Source organism: Oryza sativa, chromosome 1, assembly GCF_034140825.1.
Source record: "Oryza sativa Japonica Group chromosome 1, ASM3414082v1".
Lineage (NCBI taxonomy): Eukaryota > Viridiplantae > Streptophyta > Magnoliopsida > Poales > Poaceae > Oryza > Oryza sativa.
The window spans coordinates 38,189,971-38,215,970 of NC_089035.1; the positions used below are offsets into that span (position 1 = coordinate 38,189,971).

At 42.8% G+C, this 26,000-nt stretch overlaps 4 protein-coding genes across 6 annotated transcripts; 3 read left to right on the forward strand and 1 right to left on the reverse strand.

Moving 5' to 3' along the window:
* Positions 1–3,799: 3,799 nt before the first annotated feature.
* LOC4325046 (sterol 3-beta-glucosyltransferase UGT80B1) lies at positions 3,800–13,741 on the forward strand. The gene is made up of 14 exons (XM_015766956.3): positions 3,800–4,285; positions 5,087–5,220; positions 5,742–5,984; positions 7,498–7,609; positions 7,983–8,153; positions 9,111–9,174; positions 9,801–9,858; positions 10,001–10,175; positions 10,753–10,883; positions 11,333–11,435; positions 11,812–11,888; positions 12,303–12,350; positions 12,652–12,801; positions 13,300–13,741. Exons 1-14 carry the CDS (start codon positions 4,090–4,092, stop codon positions 13,498–13,500), a joined length of 1,863 nt encoding a protein of 620 aa, XP_015622442.1. The 5' UTR covers positions 3,800–4,089; the 3' UTR covers positions 13,501–13,741.
* An 868-nt stretch (positions 13,742–14,609) lies between these two features.
* On the forward strand, positions 14,610–16,993 carry LOC4325047 (protein YIP4b). Its single transcript, XM_015760497.3, has 3 exons — positions 14,610–15,261; positions 16,308–16,382; positions 16,496–16,993. Exons 1-3 carry the CDS (start codon positions 14,779–14,781, stop codon positions 16,754–16,756), a joined length of 819 nt encoding a protein of 272 aa, XP_015615983.1. The 5' UTR covers positions 14,610–14,778; the 3' UTR covers positions 16,757–16,993.
* Positions 16,994–18,282: 1,289 nt separating this feature from the next.
* Positions 18,283–22,588, forward strand: LOC4325048 (polypyrimidine tract-binding protein homolog 3). Of its 3 annotated transcripts, none has more exons than XM_015758117.3 (15): positions 18,283–18,501; positions 18,587–18,670; positions 18,765–18,836; positions 18,927–19,003; positions 19,387–19,468; positions 20,111–20,240; positions 20,495–20,559; positions 20,668–20,717; positions 20,803–20,844; positions 20,942–20,993; positions 21,121–21,169; positions 21,274–21,287; positions 21,366–21,539; positions 21,619–21,762; positions 21,911–22,588. In XM_015758117.3, the coding sequence occupies exons 2-15, from the start codon at positions 18,614–18,616 to the stop codon at positions 22,298–22,300; spliced, it is 1,398 nt and encodes a 465-aa protein (XP_015613603.1). In that variant the 5' UTR covers positions 18,283–18,501; positions 18,587–18,613; the 3' UTR covers positions 22,301–22,588. The 3 variants fall into 3 exon arrangements, with proteins under 3 accessions (XP_015613603.1, XP_015613598.1, XP_015613609.1); XM_015758112.3 differs by having other exon boundaries at positions 18,283–18,455; XM_015758123.3 differs by having other exon boundaries at positions 18,283–18,455; positions 21,432–21,539.
* Positions 22,589–22,591: 3 nt separating this feature from the next.
* Positions 22,592–25,864, reverse strand: LOC4325049 (protein LIKE COV 2). Its single transcript, XM_015758144.3, has 8 exons — positions 25,621–25,864; positions 24,562–24,614; positions 24,362–24,471; positions 23,863–24,030; positions 23,667–23,764; positions 23,383–23,509; positions 23,057–23,190; positions 22,592–22,976 (listed from the first exon to the last, which is right to left on the reverse strand). The coding sequence occupies exons 1-7, from the start codon at positions 25,738–25,740 to the stop codon at positions 23,087–23,089; spliced, it is 780 nt and encodes a 259-aa protein (XP_015613630.1). The 5' UTR covers positions 25,741–25,864; the 3' UTR covers positions 22,592–22,976; positions 23,057–23,086.
* Between the last annotated feature and the right edge of the window lie 136 nt (positions 25,865–26,000).

Here is a 26,000-nt window from a genome sequence, read left to right on the forward strand (position 1 = left end):
GACGTTCCTTTTGTCGAGTTTAAATGTATCCCTTAACCGCAATACCAAAATCTTGACCCCCGACTTACAAAACCAGATTAAATTATGTCCCGTGGTAGTATATATGGCTGATTTCACTGATGTAGTATCCGAATTAGCAAGAGAAAATAACTTGTGTGGCCCACTATAAGTGGTCACACCACCTTCTTCCTCTATTTCCCTATCCTCCTTTCTCTTCCCCTTATCTCCTCCGTACCGATGAGCACCAGTGGTGAGCTCCAAGCACGGCGTAGTCGAGCTTGCCCTTGTTCTTATCGCCGTTGATAGTGTGCACTCGGTACGCTGGGTGGAGACGGCGTCAGCTTGAGTGGAAGACGAGCTAGAGGAAGCGTGGTCCTTGGCTCTGTAGAACGACAATGACGAGCAGTTGCCGATCAATCGAAAAAGAAGCCTGGGACGGCGACAACCTTAGATCCGTGAGGGGGCAGACTGGTGGAGAGGGTGTGGCAGGTCGTGGTTGGTGACGTGTCGAGGAGGGAGTTGGGCGGGGTCGACGGGCCAACCAATAGAGTTTTTTTTTTGACCGGGGGCCAACCGATAGAGTTGATGTCATTAGGGATGGGTAGGAGGATAGAGATGAGGCCATCCGTTGAGGCGCTGTCAGCTAGGGAGAAGCAATCATGGCATGGTCGACAAAGTGGTCGGGTCCTAGAGTTGGAGAAGGCGGATGCGGTGTTGGGGCTTGGCCGACCTGGAGTGGAGATACGGAGTTGAGGCCGGTGGTGGAGGCCCGTTGTCGTGGAGTAGAGGATAGTCAGCGATGCTAGCATAACGGAGCTCACTGCCGGAGGTGGAGTCGAGGATGACAGTGACAGGTCCTGGAGCGGCGGAGAAAACGTCAGCAACATCCGTCGTGCGTGTGACCAGGTATGTCATGGAGGACAGAAGTGACGACGGGAGGTGGATAACGCCATAGGGAAGAGCTCGATGAGGATGGGGGCCATGCTTCTGCTTCTCATCTCACCGACGAGGTTGAGAATGGAGTTGACCACGAGCTCGACGACGCGTAGGAGATAAGAGGAGCTGGGGAAGTGAAGTGAGGAGAGGGGAAGTAGAGCAAGGAGGTGAGGTGGCCACTATCATGTGGACCTCACAAGTTTTTTTGTATTTCTTTCGGAAATGCTATATACCGGTATACCATCGGGAAGGGTATCGACGGGATACCCTACGTCCACCTATCCCATCCAAATAGGAACGACGCTGACGCTGAGCGCCTAAGCTGTGAGGAGGAGGTGGCCGTCGGTGACTCCGGCGCAGGGAAGAAGTCCCGCTCGGTGAGAGAAGGACGCGGCCACCGGAGACGCGGCCGCCGGCGACGTGGTCGCCAGATTTGCCGCCTGGTGCTCCATCCGCGTGGTCGGCCGGTGCGCCCTCCGCCGGCGCCCCAACTCCGTCACCGGCGACGTGGCCATCGGCGACGTGGTCGCCGGATTGTCGCCGGGAGCTCCAGCACCACCGCCTGCCATCCACGGCGCCGCCGTTAACGCCCACCCTCGGCTCCATCTGCGTGGCCGGCCGGTGCGCCCTCCACCGGCGCTCCAACTCCATCGCGGGCCCTCTCCGGTCGGCGCCTTCGTCGCCGGCCGTCGATCCCGCTGCGAGTCCGGGCCTTCATCCTATCCATCTGCTACTTTGGGGGAGCAAAGAGACAAGATGGTGTGCAAAGAACTTGTTAACTTGGTCATGGCTGGCTGTGGAGTGTGGTAGAATCATCTTCTACGTGGTAAGAGTCATATGATACATGATAGGTATCATATTCTACGTGGTAAGAATCGCATGATACCTGATAGGTATCATTTTCTATGTTGTAAGAATCGTATGATACTTGATAGGTATCATCTGATACCTCTCAAGTATCACATGATACATGGCAGAATCGCATGATACCTGGTAGGTATCACCTGATACCAGTTAGGTATTAGGACCTGATACATCGCAAACATCACCCACCACGTGGTAAGAATCGCATGATACCTGATAGGTATCATTTGATACCTCGCAAGTATCATATGATATGTGGTAGAAACGCAAGTATCACATGATCCTACTAAAGTATCATCTCTGAAACCCATAGGATCTTGTTACTAGACATGATACCTAAGTAGGGTCATGTGGTACTGCATAGGTATCATACATAATGATACTTTGAGGAGTATCATGTGATCCTTCTAGGATATCATTTGTGAAACCTAATGATACTAGACATGATACAGATGAGGATCATGATACCTCCCAGGTATCACATGATCCTCCTAAAGTATCACCTATGAAACCTGGTGAAACCGGACATGATACTAAGGAGGATCATGATACCTCCCAGGTTTAACATGATCCTACTCGAGTATCATTTGATACCTCGCAACTACGCAACTATCATCTTCTACGTGGTAAGAATCGTATGATACCTTACAGGTATCACCTGATAAGTAGCTGGTATCGGGTGATACCTATCAGGTATCATACGATTCTACCACGTATTAGGTATCAGACGATTCCTATCACGTATCAGGCGATACTCGTGAGGTATCATATGATATCTATCAGGTATCGTGCGATTTCTACGACGTATCAGGGTGATATTTGTGAGGTATCAATATGATACCTACTAGATACCAGGAGCTGGGCGTCGAGGTGTCGAGGCATCGTCGCCTGCGGCCATGTCCTCCCCCGTCCACGCTCCACACTGAACCCGAACCTCGTCGCCGGCAGCCGCATCCTCCCCCGTCCACGGTCCACATCGGAGCTCGTCGCCAACGACCGCGTCCTCCGTCGGGAGCTCGTCACCGGCAGCCACGTCCGTCGTCCACGCCTCAGCCGGCGGCTACGTCCTCCACGCTGGAGCTCAATTGCCGGCGCCGCCGCCATCACCACGCAGGATCCTCCGCCGTCCACGCCCCACGCCTGAGCTCGTCGCCGGCGCCGTCTCTGTCACCACGCAGATCCTCCGCCGTCCATGCGACCATGCCCCACGCCGGAGCTCGCCTGCGGCCGCGTCCTCCATGCTGGAGTTCATCGCCGGCGGCCGCGTCCTCCGCGCTGGAGGTCGTCGGCGCCGGCCGCGTCCGCGCCGCCGGCGTTAGCCGCATCTGTGCTGCTTCCACGGTGGCCTGCACTCTCGTGTCTGAGGGAGGTGGACAGGGAGCGATCCCGTTGGGATAGATAGTATCCCAACGGGATACTGGTATATAACAGCCCCCTTTTTTTGTTGATTAGGATGGCACATCAGAGAAATCAACCATCCATTCTGTCATGAGACATAGTTTAACCCGGTTTTATAAGTTGGAAGGCAAATATTTCCGGTATTGCCATAATTAAACTTGACGGAAAGATGAGGGATGTAAAGTGGACTTATTACATTTGACCAATATTACCGAAGGCTTTGGGCCTCTTGGTCCAGTCAAAGGATAAACCCAGAAACGGTAGCCGATGTCACGTTTTCGTCGCCTTCTCGGGCTAATCATCATCATCAGTTCATCACCAGTCGTCGTCAGGGGCTCGGCTCAGGGACACCTGGGCTGCAGCTGGACCCCACAACCATCCTACATCAAGGAAACGTCTCGAGCCACCTCGCCGCGGAAAACCTCCGTACTCCGAGTCCATACACCGATTCACCCCCCAAAACCCCCCAATCCACCGTCGATCGACCAACGGACGGCCCAGATGACTGGATGGACGGTCCCCAGTCCCCACGCGGGCGCCCTCACGTGGAACGCCGTTCTTCCCCCACGGCCTCTTCCTCCCTCCCGTCCGTTCCGTCGCCAACGCTTGACTAGCTGGTGGTTTGGTTGCATTGCGTTGCATCCCCCACGCGCACGCGGCCATCACCACGCCGCCTCCACGGCGGCAACGACAACGACAAGGCTTCCCTGCGAGCGCGAGCGCGAGCCAGCCATCTCGTACTGGCACCCACTCTCTCTCCCTGCCTCTCTGCCAATGGTGAGGCGAGGCCGGGGAGGGCGGTAGCAGCAGCAGCAGCTTCTCGTCGAGTGGCGGCGGCGGCGGCGGCGGAGGCTCGTGGGGGCGGGTGGCGGCGTGCGCGAGGGGCTGGGGATGGGGAGTAGCGGGGAGGCGGTGGCGGAGTGGGGGAAGGAGGGAGAGGGAGGCCTCCGGCATCGGTGGCGGGCGGAGGCGGTGGGGGCCTCGTCGTCGTTCGCGGAGGGGATGGGGGAGTTCGTGCTGAGGTCCATGGACGCCAGGTTCTCCGGATCGGCCGACGCTGATGGGTTCCCTTCCTCTCGGCACCCAGGTTCGTTTTTGGTATTGCTCGATTTTTTTTTCCAGTGCAGTGGGCGCACAAATTTGCACGGGTTTTAGCCGTAAGTATGCTTAAGTGCGTGATCGGAGATATATAGTGCTAAATTTTCGGGAAGGGGGAACTTTCAGGTCGCACAAATTTTCACCAGTTTAAGTATTTTGCCACTTCCAAAGCAAATGTATGATGATATTTGTGATATATATAGCCATTTTAGATGGTTTAAGCTTTATGCATGTTTGAATTCTGAATGCCGATGGGGTGTTCAGGGCAAGTTGGTAGTGTTTAGTTGTTTACTATACTTTAGTGTTGGTGTAAGGATGTTAGGATGAGATATAGCTAACTTACTGATTTACAAGGTTGTTGCTCCATTTCAATTTTGTTCTTACTATAACATGGAGTTTTGGCCTGAGTATTCGTTTCATCACATTACTAAGATTTTGATTTTACAGCTCACGCTAGTCATGTTCTCACTTTCTTACAACACTGGCTAGTCATGTTCTCACTTTATTACAAGACTGGAAGGCTGAATAATTTAATATTATGTGCCTCAGAGTTTATCTTGGCATCTTGCAATCTACTGTTCTCAATTGCATTAGCTCGGAGAATTGTATAAGATATACTCACTATTATTGTTTACCTAAAAAAATAATAATTATTGTTGTAAAACATCTGGGACCTGCAGGTGTTTCACTGAGAAATATTCATACAGTAGATATATACTACTGCATTATATACGCCTATTTTTTGCTAAAAATATAATTGTTGCCAACATTGCAATCTGTTCTGCCACAGGATTTGGACATAGTAAATCCACAACTGCCACTTCGGATTGTTCTAAAGGGCAAGAGCATGTTTTTGTAAGATCATACTCTGATAGGTTGCTCAAGTGTGACCTCACGTTGGATATGCTATCGGAAAATGAGAAGGTTGTTCATATTATGTTATACTATTACACGTTTGGAATTTTTTGCATTCAATATACGATGCAGTATTTTCATGCATGCCAGAAACTTCATGTGACACTGTTCCGTTGTTTGTATTATTGCCAATGTAACAATGGATACTAGTTTCTGCCTGCAGCCTGATATCTAGATGCAATTACCATTCTATATAGTCATCTATCCACAATGAGCTAGTTACAATGGGGCTAGAAATGAACTGACGTTTGATATGCTGTTTAGTGTTTACTACAGTCATGGTGAGACTAGAGCTTGACTTTAGTTGAAATTTGTGAACAGCCAGGAAGCAACACTTGTATCTTCATAGAATGATTCTTGCAAGTTCCAAAAGAACTGATGTTTCTACTTTGTGTTTTACCTATTCATAATTAGGGTCTCATGTGATATTTTACCTACAAAAATGGAAGTTATATGTCAATATGGCATTGAATTCAGCTTGTTTTGTTGGTACCATGTATTTAGCTATTCATTATTATTTTGGATTTCAGATAAAGATAATTGAGAATCTGGTAAAGATCCAGAATGATGGTACACTGGAGGTAGATGTGAAACGTAGTGCTCTTATTGCATCCGAACTTTCAGAGATTGATGCATTCGGTTCTCTGTCTCGTGATATTGTGGAAGCTGCACCTGGATTGAGCAAGTCAGTCCCAAAGTTGAAGATTGTTATTCTTGTAGTTGGAACACGAGGGGATGTCCAGCCATTTATAGCCTTAGCTAAACGACTTCAGGCAAGTGAATTTGCAAACTCCCACTAGAGATCCATTCAAGAGTTCTTGTGGACAATTGATATGCTAGGTCTATTTTGTTAAGTGTGTGCTCAAGATTATTATTCTGATAACTTTAGATGATGTGAACATAACGGCCTGCCTGGCAGTGGTGGTCGAGATTATGAGCAAGACTACACATAACTGAACCATGGCTACAAGTTTATGCTGTCTACCAGCCTTTGAAATGTTTTAGAGGGACAGAGCTACACTACTCTTTACTTATCTACCTTGATATATCTGACTTGGATTGCACTATTTTTACACCCGTAGTATGTTTTTGTGTATTTATTTTTTAAGTGTATATACTCATGATATCTTATGGAATCCTCTTAATTAATAGCAATCATCAAATAACATACTGGATTTACAATATATTTGCAAGCTTGTATTTGCTTCCCCCTTAATAGAAAGGGAAGATTGGTTTTAAAAATATACCACTCAGAGTTATTGGTTCACTTTAATACCATTCGAAGTTACAAACATTTAGTTCTCTACCATTTCCATCAAGTGATGGGCTTCAGATAACTCTTGTACCGAAATACCCTCTGTGTGGATGACAAACTGCTCGTTCGCTGGCAAACTCCACAGAGCCTGCACTTGGAGCGAACTCTAGGTACTGCCAGCCTGCCGCTGCAGTTGATCCCCTGCCGTCGCCACCGTAGTCGACTTCCCTGCCCCATACTTTCTTTCCATCTGCTGCAGTTGACTCCACCATCCCCGCATACAATTCCATGCTGCTGCGGTAGTCCCTGATCGCCACTCGTCGGTGGCGGTGCAATTGATTCCTCACAACTGGTGCAGTTCTAGTTCACCATCCATTGGCGCTGCCACAGTCCCTGACCACCACTCACCGGTGGCATTATTGTCAAATCCATGCCAGCCATGGTCTTGGACCATCAGCCGGCTCCGCTAGTCCCTCATCACCGAGAATGGCTGCTAGCTCGGCTGGCAGGGAGCTGCCAGGAGCAGTGCATCGGCCTGAGTTCAAATCCTTTCAAACGCAGGTTGTCTCACCATTTTCTTGTCAATCAATAATGGATGATGAGTTAATCCTTACTCCTCATTACTCCAACAAGTCCCTCATCACTATCCGCTGCCGCAGTCGATTTACCTGCTCATGCAACCAGTTCCATGCTGATAGCACAGTCCCCGAGCAGATGGCGGTTATGGGAGCCGTTAGCAAGGCTAGAGATGGCAAGATTGGATCAATCCAGGATGATGTAGAGTAGACTGAGTGCTTAATGATTCAAGGGCAGTTTTGTCTTTTCCCATCTGTTGTTCAGTCCAAAAAATATGAAAAATGGGTAAAAGTAACGGAAGGGCGACAAAATGCTAGATATCTAAATAGTGCAAAAATTGGATGTTATTAAGTGTACCTGTCACATGTGACTTTGGACTGTATATTTCTAAAGTTGGTATCTTTCAGTTTCACCAAACCAATTTTCCCTAATAGAAATTTTGGCATTTCCTGCAGGAGTTTGGTCACTATGTTAGATTGGCAACTCACGCCAATTTCCGTACCTTTGTGAAGTCAGCTGGTATTGATTTTTACCCGTTGGGTGGTGATCCTCGCATATTGGCTCAGTGTATGATTTGCTGTCTCCTGCTTTTATAGATTGTATAAATACTGCTATGCCTCCAGGAATGGAAAATTTTATACACCATATGTTTTTCTTTTCTTATTCTGAATTAATCTTGTCACCTGCCTTGCTCAAAATATATGACTGTTTACTCATAAGGCTGCATTTGCTTATTTTGGTAGACTTGATTGTCCACAAAAATGAATTTGTTAAAATAACATTGCCCCGTCATAATCCTGTTATGCCATTTTGCTAATGATGAAGCATAATGGTTTTCACAAGTTATATAACAGTGCTTATGAGTTATTTATTGAACGGAGTTTTTATAAATATGTTTGTACTATACTTTTGATTTGACAAAGGGCATTTTCAACTGCAGATATGACAAAAAACAAAGGATTTTGCCTGGCTGGACCCACAGAAATTTCTGTTCAAAGAAAGCAGCTTAAGGAAATAATTTTCTCTGTTCTACCTGCATGCACAGAACCTGATTTGGACACTGGATTACCTTTTAGAGCTCAGGCAATAATTGCAAATCCTCCTGCTTTAGGTGGGTTTTGCTGTTATGACACCACTCTATTCTCTTTACCAAAGGTTAATTATAAGTTTTTTTTATAATATTTGTTGATTTAGCATGTTCTTTTAGTAAATCTTATTGAGTTGTGCATGCCACAATATGCACTTTGTAAGAAAGATAGAGTTGTATTTAGTGATACTTTTAGCTGTTGGATGCTTTCTTCCTATAAATGTGGAAATTTATAATCTCTCAAGAAAATCCATTATCGCACCTGCATTAATTATGTACTCCCTCCGTTCCACATTATAAGGCATTTTGGCCTCTCCATCGTTCATCTAGATTCACTAACATCCATATGAATTTGGACACATATATGAAGCACATACTTGAATCTAATTTGGACACATATATGAAGCACATACTTGAATCCATGCATGAACCTATGCAAAACCCAAAACGTCTTAATGTGAAACAGAAGAAGTACTAGATAGATAGGACTATTTTGCACATCAAATTCTGTTAGCTTCTGACTTCATATTTTTGTTTTCTGAGTCATTAAAACTACTTAGTATTTGGCATTCAATTGAGGCGATGGATCTACTGCCGAGGTTTTGACTTGTTGAAAGCCTTATCTCTCCCATTTCATCAAGTATGCTTGCCTTTACCCTGAGGCCTTCAACATTTGCTATGAATGCAACAGTTAAAGAGTACCACCATGTAAACTTTCTTAAACCACTGTCAATACGGTAAAATGAACACGCGCTACTTGCTCACATACTAAAGTTTTGGCCAGCTTTTATCCCTTTAAAAAATTAACAAAGCATCAACTTGACTGGTCAATGGTCATGCATCCATTAACTTTGAAAGGCAAAGCAATTGCTTGGTCTTATGCCAAAATACTGTAATCATAGGACTTGTAAATATTACGATACTAATATTGATATACCAGTGTACTGTGTTATATTCTTCTAACAAATTATATCACTTCAGGACATCTACATATTGCAGAGGCACTTGGGGTACCCCTGCACATCTTCTTCACTTTTCCATGGACGTAAGTCTGTACTATCTCCTTGCCAGCATAAAAACATTTTATAATTTTCCTATCATCATGGCTATCCCTGTTAAGATTTTTGTGTCGTTCCTTTTCATGTCCCACTTGCTATTGATTGTGCTAGAAACTTTTACTAAGAACACCTTTGACACTGCTCGATAAATTTCTTTAGTGATGCTAGACTAATATCCTGAATATAGTATGAAACAAAGGAAACAGTACTCAAGTAATTCTAACGGAAACTCTACCAAATAGTTATAGTACAAAAACAACAGAACTAGTACTCGAAATTCTAATGTAAACTCTACCAAATAGTGAGCTGCGAGGACTCTTCATTTGGGTTATGAAAAGTGCAAAGTAAAAATTGTCTTCATAAAACATTGGATGTATAACAGTATAATTCACATTAGATGAACTGCTCACATGCATAAACACGTGGGCAGAGGATGCACTCCTACATATCCATGTAGGTTATCCTCAATCTTTTGAAGTGAGGATAGGAGCTGGATGGCAGGACCTACGATCACTATGACTGATTCCTTTTTTATTTGAGAAGATTTATGGTGTACTCTTTGTGTAAGGTTGATATATATCCTTTTTTTCTAACTCCCAATATTTGTAGGCAGGCCAACTAATGAGTTCCCTCATCCATTGGCACGAATGCCTCAGAGTGCAACTTACAGGGTACAACCTCTACCTTTTTCACAGTTGTGCAGCCACAATTTAGATATGTTATTTTCCATTATATGTATATAACAGTCGAATTGATCTGTCTTGATTTTTTAAAAATGAATCAGATTCTGACATGCTTACCTCTCACATTCAGCTATCCTATCTGATTTTGGATTTAGTAATTTGGTGGGGCACCAGGGGATTCATAAATGAGTTCAGGAAGAAGTTAAAATTGGCCCCTATTGCCTATTTCAGCACATATCATGGATCTATATCACACTTACCTACTGGATACATGTGGAGCCCTCATCTAATGCCGAAGCCAAATGGTATCCTTATATAAACTTTTTTCTAAAATTTCATGATACAACTTATCTGTTAGTGCATAATTGAGCTTCAACATGAAATGCACATCATTTTTTTTGTCTCATGTATATGGTAGATATATTTTCTTCCTTATGGTGTAAACATAAATCCAAGTAATTAGGTATCCTAGCCCATTACAATAAAGTGATAGGACCCTCTTGACAGGGTCCATTTTTTGTGCATGTGAGGGTAGCTGACCATATATATAGATATGGATGGCAGCATGGTTAGAAACACTAATATATGCCCCCCCTCCCCCCCCCACACACACACAAAAAGAAATACTAGCGTATGTATTTTTTTTTTGTTTCGCAAATATCATGATAACATTTATCCCCATTGACCTATGTGCGCTTTGGACCCCTACAACATATTTTCTGCATCAAGCAACTCAGTCTGCAGATGTAAAACTTACTTAGCTTTTACAAAATGAATCATCATCATGCTCGTTTATAATTATACCACCATGACCTGTTTGTTGATTTTCATGCCTTACAAATATCTTAGGATCTTATTGTGTGCATGTTTTTTCATCTACAGATTGGGGTCCTCTCGTGGATGTTGTGGGATATTGCTTCTTAAATCTTGGAACAAAGTATCAACCACCGCAAGAGCTTTCTCAGTGGCTTCAACAGGGGCCAAAACCAATATATATTGGTTTTGGTAGCATGGTATGATCCCTATGTGAAAAATGAGTAGAAGACTGTTCAATAACCTAGTGTTTTGAATACTATAATTTCAATAAGTATGACAACAATATTTTCATATAAAAACTAACCATAAGAATACCTTTTGTATTCTCATTCCACCATGCAAGTTGCATCCCCCTTGTTTGTTTTTCTGAACGGCAATTTTTTTTCATCCATCTAATCCTTTGATAACTTGCAATATGCCAATGGAAGTTTTCCTAATACATCTGAACTGAATCATGTTATTTTGGCTACATAAATAATAGATAGATCTTCTTAGATTGTGAAAATTAGATACTCAGAAGTTTTCAGCCTTAAACTCACAGCCCTTTGAGACATCTATGATGGGATTGATATGAGAATTATTTCCTCTTATGTTCCGTTATGAGAACTGTATAGTTCTGCTAATGTGGTTTTTGTTGTGTTTGAAGCCTCTTGGTGATGAAAAAAAAGTCACTTCTGTCATTCTGGACGCACTAAGAGAAACAGGACAAAGAGGAATCATTAGTCGGGGTTGGGGAGATCTTGGAAGTTGTAAGTTGTTTCTGAATTCTAATTGTGCTTCTTTTCAATCTTTACAATGTGCGTACTATCTCTTGATGTAGTTATTCTGGAGCATGTGTGTACTAGGTAGTAGATTTCAAACATGCGGGCATTGTTCTGTAGCAACCTATTTTAAATCTGGTAGACTGTCATTTCTTGTAGCTCTTGACTAAATATGGTTGTTCTGTAGCAACCTATTTTAAATCTGGTAGACTGTCATTTCTTGTAGCTCTTGACTAAATATGGTTAGAGAAGATTAAATTTGGTCTGACTTTTGTTCTGTTTAATGTTGGGATTGACATCTGATGGACACAGAATAACGAACTAACCTACCTTGTACATTTATGAATGCAACCTGCAATTGCAGTTTCAGAAGTTCCAGTTGATGTCTTCATTTTGGAGGATTGCCCTCACGACTGGCTGTTTCCTCGCTGTGCTGCAGTGGTTAGTTTTATATTGCAACACCACCATTTAGAAGACTGCCTTTCCTCTCTTTTTTTCTTTTTTCTAACCATGATTTTTTCACCGAGTTGTATACACCATTATAGAATTATTTAATCTTTATTTTAAAATAAAACAATTAAATGCTACCTCCAATATGCAGTGATATATTGTGTGGTATCACAGAATACGCTGGTACGAGCAAACAATGTGGTAGCTGTATTTATAATATGGTCGAAAGCGTCACAATGTGTAATTTTTTAAACGAATGTTACCATATGGTATCAAGCATCAATAGAATGAAAACTTTTGCTCAGAGTAACTATAAATTTCGTTAACGTGAATCTTGTGATGTTCAATAGTAGTGCATTATGTTCCCGAATATGTTACTTATCAGGTTATATGTTTGTTTATTAGGTACATCATGGTGGGGCTGGTACCACAGCCGCGGGGCTTGTAGCTGGGGTAAGCAACTAGTCTCTTTACAAACTGAAATGATATTTCAATACCGATGGAGGTTGGATTAATATTGGAGCCTTCGAATGTGATATTTTCATGTTTTTAGCAGAAAACATGTCACTTGATTACAAAACAAAACCAGGGCCTTTTCAGCCCTCCATCCATATGAAAAATGTTATCCTTGTATTCATAGTTTCCTCAATATACAAGATCTTATTAAATATGCATAAAATGTCATATATTTTCCTTCACAATAACTATCGTCAGTATTTCTCCATGTCGTTTCTTATTTCTTTACTCTTAACAGTGCCCAACTACCATAGTGCCATTTTTTGGAGATCAATTCTTCTGGGGTGAGAGAATTCATGCACAAGGTGTTGGCCCTGCACCTATTCCTATAGCAGAACTTACTGTCGAGGCACTTTCAAATGCTATAAGATTCATGCTTGATCCTGAGGTAGTACTGTTTCTATGCTTCCATTTTATTTTATGTTTATAATCTTTTGTGTTTATTTCCTCAAGAGCTTGGAGCGGACTTCCCTCCAAACTGACACTCCCTCCATTCTCTTTTATTTGACGTTGGTTAGTTCAATTTTGAACTATCCAACGTAAAAAAAAAAAGAGAAACAAACAGAGGGAGTAAAAGAGTACATTAGGAGTCCAAACAATTGCTAAACTTCACGTTCACTACAAAATTGTGGCATAACTTTTGAGATACTAGGAGATAGTATTGACAAAGGCACCCCTGACAACACTCGGGGCATGCTTTGCCAGGTTGACATGAAAAGAAATAAACGATTTATTACCTCTGCATTCAAGTAGGTGTATGCTCATTTGTCATGTAGGACAGTAAAAGTATGCTGTTATCTCGTGAAGTCGCTGCATAAATGAATGGTAGTGAGCAAATGCATGTCTGTGTTTGTTAGTTAACCCTTTTCTTGGCTCCTTGCTGAAGGTAAAATCACGAACAATGGAACTGGCAATAGCAATTGGGAATGAAGATGGCGTGGCAGCCGCAGTAGACTCATTTCATCGACATCTCCCTGCCGAACTTCCGCTTGCCCCACCACCCACAGATGTAAAGGAAGAACAGCTAGACTTTTTTCAATGGTTTTCACAAGCCCTTGAGAAGTGTTGCTTCCCATTCAATCCTTAGCTGTCCATAGGTTAGATAGAGGTTCAATTTATTTATTGCTTATTTATTTGTGTGGTTACAAGTCAAAAATAATGTCTTGTAAAAGACTGCCGTAGACTGTAGTGAAATAAATATTCGGTCAATATATATTGCATTGATCAGTAACTTATTTTCACTTTTACATTGTGAATATCTAAAAAAAAAGGATCCGATGTTTTGGTTTTGCTGTACCAAACTTCAATTGAATCCCCATTACATTGCAGGATACGTTTTAGACAATGGAAAAATTTGGGACATACTGAAAAACTTTGTTTTGTTTCATTTAAAATGTTACTCCCACCGTCTCACAATATAAGGGATTTTGAGTTTTTGATTGCAACGTTTGACCACTCGTTTTATTCAATTTTATTTTGCAAATATAAAAAACGAAAAGTTGTGCTTAAAGTACTGTAGATAATAAAGTAAGTCACAAATAAAATAAATAATAATTTTAAAATTTGTTGAATAAGACAAGTGGTCAAAACGTTACAAGCAAAAACTTAAAATCCCTTATATTATGGGACGGAGGGAGTATTCATTTGAAAAGGTAAAAAGAAGAACATAGCAACTGAGGCAGTGAGGCTAAGGTGAAAGTCCTTTTCACTAATCCCTCTCAAGCTCGGGACGGGAGATCTCCATTGTCTCCAATGCGTAGGCCACACCATCGCTTCGGAGCGTGGCAAAGGGTGCTACAGTTCTCCTAGAACCTCCACGGGTTAAATTCAGTGATCAGGATCCTCTGCAATCGACTACGGAGAAACTTTCACAAATAGTCAGATTTTAAGAATTTATAGTTGTAGGCCGAGTTTAGTTTAAACTTTTTTTTTCAAACTTCCAACTTTTCCATCACATCAGAACTTTCCTACACACATAAACTTCCAACTTTTCTGTCACATCATTTCAATTTTAACCAAACTTTTAATTTTAGCATGAACTAAACACACCCGTAGTATCAAATTCAGAAAATCGAAAAACTAGCTTTTAGATTATTTCTTATCAACCGCTTATCCCAATTTTAAGCTTCTCCAGACTTTGGGCGCGCTCTCAACGCTCACGTCGTATCACGTGCCATCCCGCGTCTCCCTCCTCCCAAGCAAAGCCCCCCGGTGGAGTCCACAGTCGCAGGCCGGCAGGCAGGTACGCACCCACCCGCAAATCCGCACCTCCCCACCCCAACTCTCCTCCCAAACCCAGCACGCACTCCCGCGAGATCTCTCTCCGCCGCGCCACCGACGCGCCAGATCCACCACCGCCACCGCCATGTCGCACAACCACGGCGACACGATCCCGCTCCACCCGTCGTCGGCGCAGTCCGACATGGACGAGATCGAGAGCCTCATCTACGCGGCGCCCTCCGCCACCGTCCTCCCGGCGCGGCCGCCGTCCCCGCCGCGCGCCTCCATCCCGGTCTCCACCTCCCCGGCCCCGCTCCCGGCCCCCGCCAAGCCCTCCCTCCCCGGCGCGTCCGTCCCCATCATCGTGCCCCAGGCGCCGCCCGCTTCCGTCTCCGTCCCCATCGCCTCCGACGGCTTCGGCCCCCCGCCCAACACGCTCACCGAGCCCGTGTGGGACACCGTCAAGCGCGACCTCGCCCGCATCGTCAGCAACCTCAAGCTCGTCGTCTTCCCCAACCCCTACCGCGAGGACCCCGGCAAGGCGCTCAGGGATTGGGATCTCTGGGGGCCCTTCTTCTTCATCGTTTTCCTCGGCCTCACACTCTCCTGGTCCGCCTCCGTCAAGAAGGTACCTACTCTCCTTCGACAACCAGATCCGCTGGCTGATTGACTTTGTATGGATCTGGAAATGCTGGTGTTGCCTGCGAAGTATTCGATCTCTTAGGTTTCATGATGCTACGCGTATTATAATGTAGATTGGACTATACATTATTGAACCAGATGATACATTCGATGTTCAAGGCAAATATCGGTTCTAACCATTCATATGGAAGCTCTGCTTTAATATTTACAATAGTTGAATAGGTACTGGGTTCATGGTGATAGTAGAGCAATCACTTGCAAGTCACAGTGCTGTGTCCGATTAATTGTATCGTTTTGTCTGCTCAGCTAAGGTTAAATGCTAGGCATGGCTTAAATGGTCTGATTGCTTAAGTGTGGCTACTTAGTTCTACCTCCGATAGTCATTTCTAAGGCAAGAATATCGTTAAATGAACTGATTGTATACTGGTTATGCAGAACTTTGACAATTTGGGATTTTGGGTACAATTTATATTTTCTATTCCGCAATATGGTAGCATACTGGATCGTTACCTAACATCTATGTTGTCTTTCAACATACTAGGTCGTTGTCAATATCCAAATGTCTAACTTGATATGAATAGGAAAAGTGTCATAGCAAGTAAACTAATGTAGGTGCGGAGATATGATCGTTGTTGATTAGAGTCTGGTAACCTGCATTAATTATTTTGGTAATTACTGATAGTGGGTGGGCATCTAGAAGAAACCAAAATGCAACACTTCTCATTCAGAGAATTCAAGAACTGATGATGCATTGGTGGGGAGCTGTCTAGATGTTTGATTCGCCATATGGAAGAAATCATAATGGTTTAATGATCTCCTCGTGTATTTGTTTGCCCCATTCAATCACCACAGTTTGAAACTGACCAAATTATTTTGTTTTGGGGGTTTCAGTTATTTTAATCTCTCTGTTGACATAGCATTATGCAGTTTTCTTCTCGACAACACACCCTATGTCCTGATAGTTGTCCATTTGTGGATTATTCCATAGCTTTAATTCTGTTATGCTGATTTCTGTGCTGTTTGTCTTTGTAGTCTGAAGTATTTGCTGTTGCATTCGCTGTCCTAGCAGCTGGGGCTATAATTCTTACGCTAAATGTCTTGCTTCTGGTAAGATCTCTCCCCCTCAGTGAATGCCTGCCTTCAATTTGCAACTCTGCAGAAATAGTCATGTGATAATGTTGTAGTGTCTTGTAATGATTTTTGTCAATGTTTCCCTACAGGGTGGGCACATTATCTTCTTCCAGAGCCTCAGTCTTCTTGGCTACTGTCTGTTTCCTCTGGATGTTGGAGCTCTAGTTTGCATGCTGAAGGACAATGTCATACTAAAGATCATCGTAGTGACCGTCACATTGGCATGGAGTTCCTGGGCTGCATATCCATTCATGAGTGCTGCAGTTAACCCAAGGAGAAAGGCTCTGGCCCTGTATCCCGTCTTCCTCATGTATATTTCAGTTGGTTTCCTCATAATTGCCATAGACTAATGGTGGGCTGAACTTGTAGTCAATACCTAAACCGCTGAGATTTTCCTCATTGAACCACCAGAATACATACAGGTTTGGGCAGAGAATACGCCCCCTTAAGAATTCTTCTCTGATTGCATTGTCGATTTTGTTTTTTAAAGGAGGCGTGCATAAGGCTGTAAGATTAGTGGAAATCTATGTGTTGTAAAGGGCTTCTCGTACTTTGGACCACTCAATTGACTGTCATTTTCCCCTCTACTATACGATGTTCAAAGTCTATTGAAGCTAGATAATAACTCCTGCAGTAGTATTTCTATTGTGGTCTGTGGAACCGAAACGCAGAGGATACGGCTCCTCTGTTTCTGCATGTTTTTCTTTTTGGAGATGTGCCATTATGGTTTCATTTTAGGTTGTCATATCTGATCTTAATTTTTGTTAGGCAAACTTTAAAAAAACAGATTTTGTGATTCTGTCTGATACATCATTTGATTTATTTGAGTATATGTTACATGATGATTGTGCCATCAAATTTATATTCTAGACTACGAAAGGGCCTGTAGCCTAGTGGTTATAAAGAGCCTCAGTAACACCGGCTCTGTGCTTTTAGTGGTAGGCGACATACCCAGGGAGGCGCCTGTGATGACTTTGTTAATCTTGTCGGCGCAGTCTTTGAAGATGCTTATAGGGGTAGGCTTTGCATGCGTGCGTTTATAGGGGTGAGTGTATGCGTTGTACTGTGTAATTCTAAAAAAAAATTATATTCCAGACTGAAATAAAATTTGTAACTGACAGCCTGTTTGTCGAATTATTTAAGGCTCGTCGCGGCGTGAAGCCGATGGCTCGATCAATACAGGCTTTACTGTAGAAGAACGCCATGATATCATTAACAGCAGCAAATCAGCAGAAGCACTGCTGATCTTCTAGCACGAAATCAATTATTAACTGTGTTCCTTCCCTTCTTTCCTAACTCACCTATCTCCTTTTTTCACACGCACGTTTTTTAAACTGTTAAACGGTATATTTGTTTTAAAGTTTTCTAAAAAAAGTTACTTTAAAAGTTATATTAATCTATTTTTTCAATTTTTTAGGGTAATATTTAATTAATCTCGCTCTAATCGCTTGCTTTGTTTTTAATGTTAGGGAATCTGGCCTCCCGCAGCCGATTAAGTTTATTGTGGTAAAACCAGCCCACCCAAATTTAAGTTATAGACTTCACATAAATAGTATTTATGGTTAATTTTTTAGTGGCAAATGATGTATTCATCGGTAGTGATTTCGTAAATCTTAAAATATATCTGTCCGGTTTTCTAGAGATATTTTTATAGGATAAAATGTGCTCTATATTCATAGATCGTACGTACGCGATGAGCGCATACGTTTATACGTTTTATTTTTTTTAAAAAAATCATCGACTTTCCGAGGAGATCCATCTACTTACGTCAATTTTAGCAAATGTTCCTGCTCCGTGATTTGGCGGCATTGGCTGCCGGTGTCGCGGTCTCCCGAGTTAATCCAAGCGGGTGCTATGCTGTCTCCTCCTCTTCCGTGCGTATTGCGGACTCCCCAAATCTGACCCACCCTGCCACTGCATCCACCCCTCCACTTCTCCTTCTCCTGCGCCGCCTCATCTTATCTCGCCAATCCCCCTTCGTCGCGCGCGCAAGGCTAAACCCTAGCTCCTCCGCGGCTCCGCCCCCACCGCCTAAACCCTAGTTCGGAGGTACCCTTCGCGGTCCTCCTCTCCTGTTTGGCTCATCGATTCTACGGTTCGATTGGTTCGGTGGATCGATTAATTCGTTCGTTTGCTTTGCGTGGGTGGGTTTTTGATTGGGTGTGTGTGCGTGTGGTCAGAGTTGCGTGCGGGCGTGGTGCGGGAGGATGGCCGAGCCCTCCAAGGTGATCCACATACGGAACGTCGGGCATGAGATCTCCGAGGTGAAGAGATGCTGGCGCTTTTGCAGTTCATGAGCTGCTTGTCGGAGTACGATTTTTTTTTTGATATTTTCTGTGGTCTTTCTGTTGCATACAGAGCGAACTGCTCCAGGTGGTGCAGCCGTTCGGCACTGTCGCCAAGCTCGTCATGCTGCGTGCTAAGAACCAGGTTTGATCTCGGCTTCTACTTTTTTTTTTTCTGTTTGAGTTGTTATAAATGGACATGCGTGGTTGTAATGTGGTTGTGCTGCTGTTAAAGGCTCTCGTCCAGATGGAGGATTTAGCTTCTGCTGTGAATGTGATCCAATACTACAATACAATTCAACCCAGTGTAAGGTAAGCTTGTTCTTAGACCAGGTGTTGTTGCATCCCAAGGGCATCTCTTCTGGTATAATAGTATTATTTTGACTTTTTGTTAGAATAATTGTTCGGACAAGCTATGTTTGTTGGGGGAAAAACAGCCATTTCTTAAGACTGCTTATAGATCAGCTTCACTGAATATAGGTGCTAATGACTTCTGTTTATATATTTTCTTTTGAAGCTGTTGCACTTATCTGCTATAGGAAAGAGTTGTGCCATTTGTATGTTGCATATGATAATATGATGGTGAAGTTTCATTGTTTCCCATAATTTTGTTATGTTTTCTTTGATAATATAGATACAGATATGATACTCATATTATTATGTAATTTTAAATGTGCTTTTATGCCATATATTAGGGGAAGAAATGTTTACTTGCAATATTCATCCCACCAAGAATTGACTACTGATCAGAGCTCTCATGGACGAAATCCTGATCAGGTATGCTTTCATGATTGTGGACTTTGAGTTTTCCCTCTATTCTAGAGTTTAGTTTTGTTTGGAGTGATGGTTTGTTCTTCTATGATATACGATATTGTAATAATAAGTTTTATTATACCAACCTAACAGAGAATGAGTTTCTGTTACAAGAAAAATACATGGAGAACTTTATCAGTTATTACTGGTGCAAGAAAAATGTGCCTTCTCTTATAACAGTAATCAATCCTTAGCATGCTCCAAGGTTTTTGGCTATAAGCTGGAAGACTAAGTTCTCATAACTGTATGATTGTCAGTTTTTGTTGGCAAGGTGTATATTTCAGGCATTGACACATGGGATGCAGGATAAGGCTTTTATTTAGTGTAGCTGCTAGATACAGTTTTCTCTTGTTTTACCACCTAGCATGTGATAGTCTTCACATATTACAAAAAGAAAAAAAACATTTTTGTCAAAACATCTTGATTTCAATAGCATTATTATTTTCCATGTACCTATTCATTTGTCCCCACTGATTGATTAGTTTGCATTCCTTCTATCTCTCTGCTTTCTCTTCTGTTCCAACTAGATGTGCCTATTCTTCTTTATTCATTCTTCTATCTCTCTCCTCTTTTCTTTCTCGGTACTCGTCTGCTGCTGGGCCTCAGGAAGAACCTAACCGAATTCTGTTAGTAACCATTCATCATATGCTTTACCCTATAACCATTGAAGTGCTTCATCAAGTGTTTTCTCCCTATGGATTTGTGGAGAAGATAGTCACATTTCAAAAGTCAGCCGGTCAGATTCTTTCTACCTCTCATTCTCACTCTATTCTTGCATTTAATGCAGTGTTTTCCTTGCCAGATAGCATGCAGATTATGAGGCGTATTTCATAGTTCTCTCAACTGCATAGTCGTTCAAAAAAAATTAAATTATTTATAATATTCACAGCCATGTTTTTAGTGCATTTTTTTTTGCTGGAATGACGATATGTTTACTACATGCTGAATTAAAAGACTTGTTTGCTATGGTGATCTTTTTTGGTGGTGCAGGCTTTCAAACCCTCATACAATATCAGTCACGTCAAAGTGCAATACAAGCTTATGGTGCTTTACATGTAGGTTTCCTGTTCAATATACAGCTTATGGTGCTTTACATGTAGGTTTCCTGTTCATTTCTTATGCTGCTTTTAAACTCACTCTTTTGGAAAATAACATAATCTCAGGGACGGAACATATATGATGGTTGCTGCCAGCTAGACATTCAATATTCTAAGTAAGGCCTGTAGCAATTGCTACACCATATACTTAGTTTTCACACTTAGCTCTCCTGAATCTAACTTGTTCTGTTGAATCTGCAGTCTCAGCGAATTGCAAGTTCACTACAACAACGATAGATCTAGGTATCAGATACCTAATTTATAACTGCAATATTGTTTTGTTCATTGTCAATTTTCTATGGAGCTTGAAAATTCAACTCATTTTGTTTTCCTTGTTCAGAGATTTCACAAATCCATCTTTGCCTACAGAACAACGCTCAAGATCATCTCAGGTATGTCCTCAACTCATTTTGTTCTATTGTTATTTTATATTATCTGTTTACTTTCAATTATTGTTATGTGGACAATTCGATCTGCTATGCTGAAGTATCTCACCTCCATTGTTTCTGTTTGGAACAGCCTAGTTATAATGATCCAAGCAGTTTGTTTGGTTTCCAGCAACCTGGAGGTAAGACATTCCACTGTTCCTTGATTTGTTTGTTATCCATTTTTTCTATATTTGATAAAACATGTTTAACTTATTTCTTTTGATCGTCTCTCTGCTGTACACAGATCCGTATGCACAGGTATGTATTATGAATCCTTAAACCCTGCAGATAATAGCCGCGTTTAGTTTTTACTGCTTCTATCTATGCTTGTCTTAGGTTAGCATGGACATCTCATACAAAGCATCTGCTGCACTTTGTTATTTTAATATTTCTCCATACCAGATGAGTAAGGCAGCAATGATCGCTGCTGCTTTTGGTGGAACATTGCCTCCTGGAGTGTCTGGCATCAATGACCGTTGCACACTTCTAGTTAGCAATCTGAACACTGATGTAAGATTTCACTAGCTATAAACTCTCCCAAATTCACTTTACCAATATCTTAGTTTTATGGGTTAATCCTTCCATGCAGAAAATTGATGAGGATAAGCTCTTCAACCTTTTCTCAATGTATGGGAATATCGTGCGTATCAAGATACTCAAAAATAAACCAGATCATGCCCTCATCCAGATGGCTGACGGGCTTCAGGCTGAGCTTGCTGTACTGTATTTAAAGGTGCTTCTTGGTCACACATTCTTTTATTCTGGACACTCTCTTGTGTGTGTGTGTGTGTGTGTGTGTGTGTGTGTGTGTGTGTGTGTGTGTGTGTGTGTGTGGATGTTGCTGCGTATCACGCTCTGTTCTAATGGCATTTCCTATCCAGGGAGCAATGCTATTCGGAAAGAAGCTTGAAGTGAACTACTCCAAGTACCCAACCGTTACTGCTGATCCAGATGCACGTGACTACTCAACTTCTCACCTCAACAGATTTAACAGCAATGTGGTGAAGAACTACCGCCACTGTTGCGCCCCAACCAAGATGATCCACATCTCAGCGCTTCCACAGGACATAACTGAAGATACCATCCATTCCCTTGTTGGTGAGCATGGGACTATCGCCAACTCAAGACTGTTCGAGACGAACGGCAAAACGCAGGCCCTTGTGCTGTTTGAAAGCGTGGAAGAGGCAACAGAGGCGCTCGTGGAGAAGCACGCAAGCAAGCTGGACCGAACCAACATCAGGATTTCCTTCTCACAGATGCAGAATATATAGTTCTTTCCTGGGAATTGTGAGGAGCCAAAGCTATAAGCTTACCTTAACTTTTGGATTTCGTGCACTTAGCTTGCATGAACCGATATATGTTTCACCTTTGCCCAAAAAGTGGTGTGAACTGTCTTTCATGTATGGATGGATGGATCAGTTAAACCCGTGTTCTCTGTTATGTGATGCCCCCTCTTATGCAATTCAGCATGGATATGTTAAACCTGTGCTCATATGCCCTAAAAATGGTGTACACTTTCTTAATGAATATATATCACTGCAGTGGTTTGACGATCGAAAGGATTGGATGCAAGCGCCCTCCATTGATAAAACAAAGAAATGCTCTCACATGGTATAATCAACTCTACGTAATACGAGGTCGACATGATGTTATACATGATATTGTTACAAATGAATTTAATCAGTTGCACTTGCACTAGGGACGTTAACATTTCAGACCAGTCAGCAACCAAAGAGTAGCGCGGCATGTGACACACAACCAATACTATTCCTGAGCATCGATATGGTGCTTCCGCCACCTTCTGTAATGCCACGAGCCTAAGATGGCTCGATCAATCTCACGCCGTGTTCTCCTCTCCAGCCTCCACATTTTGACACAACAGAAACGAAGATGAACAGAGCAATGGTCAGAGCACCAGAGTCACACCGATTCCACACATAACACGATCTGCTTGAGGAGCATGTGCATATTAGTAAACATGAAAACAAGAATTGCTGGGGCTAATTGCTGAGAGATTAATAACCCACCGTGTTGAGCACTTGAGCTCTCGTATGACATTATGTCATTATTCTATTTAGACGGATATTCTGGCTCTTCCTTGGGGTGGGTTCAAGGGACGCGATCACCTGTGGCATAGTCATTCCTCCAGAAACAATTATTTCTGAATGATGCAGAAAGAAAAGAAAAACACTGTATTAGAAATTTAGAATTACATGGGTCGATTGACTTCAGGAAGGTTTTATCATCCACTCTATGCAGAGAGAAATTAAGCACAGGAGAAACCAGTAAAATAGCACATGATCATGCAATATTGCAGTAGGAGATAGTACATAAGCAAGATAGGAGAACCAACCGATTCCTTCTCGAATGGATAAATTTGGTCTTATTATCTCCTCAGAGTTCACCAGAAATATGTCACCAATGTAAAGATGATTTGTTGGCACATAAACGCTGCACAGTTCTTCGTCGCCTTTGTCAGTCTGCCATAGAACACAAACAAGACTAACATAAGAACAAGCACAGTTGCACCTATTACGGATCATACATGGCATGGCATGTCTATGACGAAGCACCTCAATAACAGATTTTTGTTAATCTAACTCATATTTATTCCATATAGAACCCTACATGAATTACCTGAAGAACAACAGTTGATGTTATAAATCCAAATGCATATTCACCAATACGTGGATGACGAATTATCGCAACTTCTTTAAAAGCTGTTGTGTTTTGATCTGCCAAACAAGATGATTTTATGAGGTAAGTTCATTTGTCCAATGTGGCTGATGATAGTGTCAATGTGTCATGAATATATTTGTGTATGGAAGTATACCTGGTGAAATGGCAGTGCTGACTTGCTTTGATGCAGAGTATATGTGCCGAACAAATGGCATTTTCTTTATAAACCATTCTCCAACCCAAAAGATGGTTGAACCCACCCATGAGGAAACAAATATTCCAACCAGAAAAATGAATACCAGAGAAGTCAGAAAACCAAGACCTGCAGTGTGCCAACAATAATAAGCACTTGCCACAAACATAAAATGGATTTGGTGGTAAAGAGAAATAATATCAGACATACGATTCATCTTTAGCAAACTATCACTGCAGTAGAGGATCTTAAATCAAGAATAATTTTCACAAATTAATGATAAAACAAAAAGAAAATAGTTGCTAATACCACCAATATTAGTCTCACTCTCTCATCAGTTTAATTTGCACACAGAGCTTGAATTTCAAAGTGTCAGTACATGTTTTCACACATGTGTGCAAGAAGAAAATTAGGAAGTTCAAAGTAGAAAATGTGAGGCTAAATTGAAAACCACAATTACCAAATATGTCGATCCCAAGTTTTGCATATAGTGGGCTGAAAAAGCCATCAACAAATTGAATAAACCACCATGTGATGAAGAACGTGACAGCAACAGGAAACAGAACGACGCTGCAAAAAAAAAAAGGGAAGAAGAACAATGCATGATTTTTTACTTTTTGTTTGGTAACATGCTTAACTTGGTTCCTGTCAAAGATGTACCATCCAGTCATAAATTTTCTTGACACCCAACTTTGAAGAACAGCGCAGCATGCCTGCACAAAACACACCAAACTAAGAATGAAATAAATACATGAAATTTTAAGAAGTGCATAAAACTCATTCCTATTGAACACAACTGTTTTTGCAAATTTATGACAAAAATGCAAACAACACTAAGAGATTAGACCAAGGTTCATCTGATTATGATATGTCCATAAATTTATGAACAAAGTAGTGCATTGCATTACTACTCCAAGTAAGGGCATAGATGAAATTTCTTGGAGGCATGGAAACACACTAAGCACAAAAATGTTCAGCCTGCAGAATTAATGAACTGGAAATTTATTCAGTCCTAATTTCTTTCAAAGAAGAACTGTCTACTTGTAGAAGTCTAAATTGCAAGCAGAAAAGCATTGAAAAAACATTGTGTTTCATATTAGGTCCAAATTTATCTATAAACGGCTATTCTAGCACCACTAGTTTGGAATTAGACCATGTTTAGCATAGGACATAAACTGAATATGGAAACCAAAAGCCCCAGACTCCAAATTTAGCATAGGGACATGCCGAAAAATCTGGTACCAAATCCAGTCACGCTTGAGTATTTAAACATATTTTTTTTGCAACCACACGATGGCAAATATTCACAAGCTTTCGCATAGCCTAAAATCTCAACAAATCCAACCAGCTAATATGGTGTAAATATCACGCTGCGGCCTTCCTACTCTAGTAGCCCAACCACCAACTACATTGCAGACAAGGGACTAATATGAACTTAGCTAAAAGTTCCTGAATCTAAACCTAGCGAAAGCTAAACCGATCAACCCCTCGGAACAACCCATCGATCTCGGAATCCACGCCCAAAGCTCACGGGAAAAACACGAGACCAAATCCGCACAGATCCAACCACGGAGAAGCAGGAATCCACGCGGCCGACGGGAACGGCGGGGGCCCCCTAACAGGAGCAGCACGGGCGCGCGATTAGCCCCCCAATGCAGCCGCCCCTCGCCGCGAGGCGCAGCACGACGAGCGCGTGGGTTGGGGGGGTTAGATCCAGACCTTGCGGGTGGAGGTGGTGGGCGAGCTGGGCCGCGGCGGCGACTTGGCCGGGTCCTCCGGGTCAACCGCCTCCGCCGCCTGGCTGAGCGGGATCGACGTTGACTCCTCCTTCTCCGCCATGGCTCGCGCCCCTCCTCCTCCTCCTCCTCCAAAGCTAGCTCCCAGCAAGCGGCGCGGCCGGAGACGAGGGCGAGGCGAGGTGAGGCGTCGCTGCCGCTGCTTTTGGCTGGCGGCTAGTAGCAGCAAGCGGTTGATGCTTGGGGTGGGTTGGGTTGCCGAGAGGGAGACGTCAGACGTGGCGTGCTGGCCCCACCTGTCAGTCCCGCTTTCCGACGCCGTGAAACCGCCGTCCGCCACGTGGCTTTTCTCGAATGGCTGGC

Bases quoted from the DNA above. Each gene is read 5' to 3' on its own strand.
- LOC4325048 (XM_015758117.3), top strand. From the start codon at position 18,614: ATGGCCGAGCCCTCCAAGGTGATCCACATACGGAACGTCGGGCATGAG. The intron at 21,540-21,618 runs GTAAGATTTCAC...CCTTCCATGCAG, and splicing joins TTAGCAATCTGAACACTGAT to AAAATTGATGAGGATAAGCT. The intron at 21,763-21,910 runs GTGCTTCTTGGT...TTTCCTATCCAG, and splicing joins TTGCTGTACTGTATTTAAAG to GGAGCAATGCTATTCGGAAA.
- LOC4325049 (XM_015758144.3), bottom strand. From the start codon at position 25,740: ATGGCGGAGAAGGAGGAGTCAACGTCGATCCCGCTCAGCCAGGCGGCG. The intron at 24,615-25,620 runs GTCTGGATCTAA...TGTTTTGTGCAG, and splicing joins CCACCACCTCCACCCGCAAG to GCATGCTGCGCTGTTCTTCA. The intron at 24,031-24,361 runs GTAATTGTGGTT...GGCACACTGCAG, and splicing joins ACTTGGGATCGACATATTTG to GTCTTGGTTTTCTGACTTCT.
- LOC4325046 (XM_015766956.3), top strand. From the start codon at position 4,090: ATGGGGAGTAGCGGGGAGGCGGTGGCGGAGTGGGGGAAGGAGGGAGAG. The intron at 7,610-7,982 runs GTATGATTTGCT...TTTCAACTGCAG, and splicing joins TCCTCGCATATTGGCTCAGT to ATATGACAAAAAACAAAGGA. The intron at 8,154-9,110 runs GTGGGTTTTGCT...ATATCACTTCAG, and splicing joins TGCAAATCCTCCTGCTTTAG to GACATCTACATATTGCAGAG.
- LOC4325047 (XM_015760497.3), top strand. From the start codon at position 14,779: ATGTCGCACAACCACGGCGACACGATCCCGCTCCACCCGTCGTCGGCG. The intron at 15,262-16,307 runs GTACCTACTCTC...TTGTCTTTGTAG, and splicing joins GGTCCGCCTCCGTCAAGAAG to TCTGAAGTATTTGCTGTTGC. The intron at 16,383-16,495 runs GTAAGATCTCTC...GTTTCCCTACAG, and splicing joins CGCTAAATGTCTTGCTTCTG to GGTGGGCACATTATCTTCTT.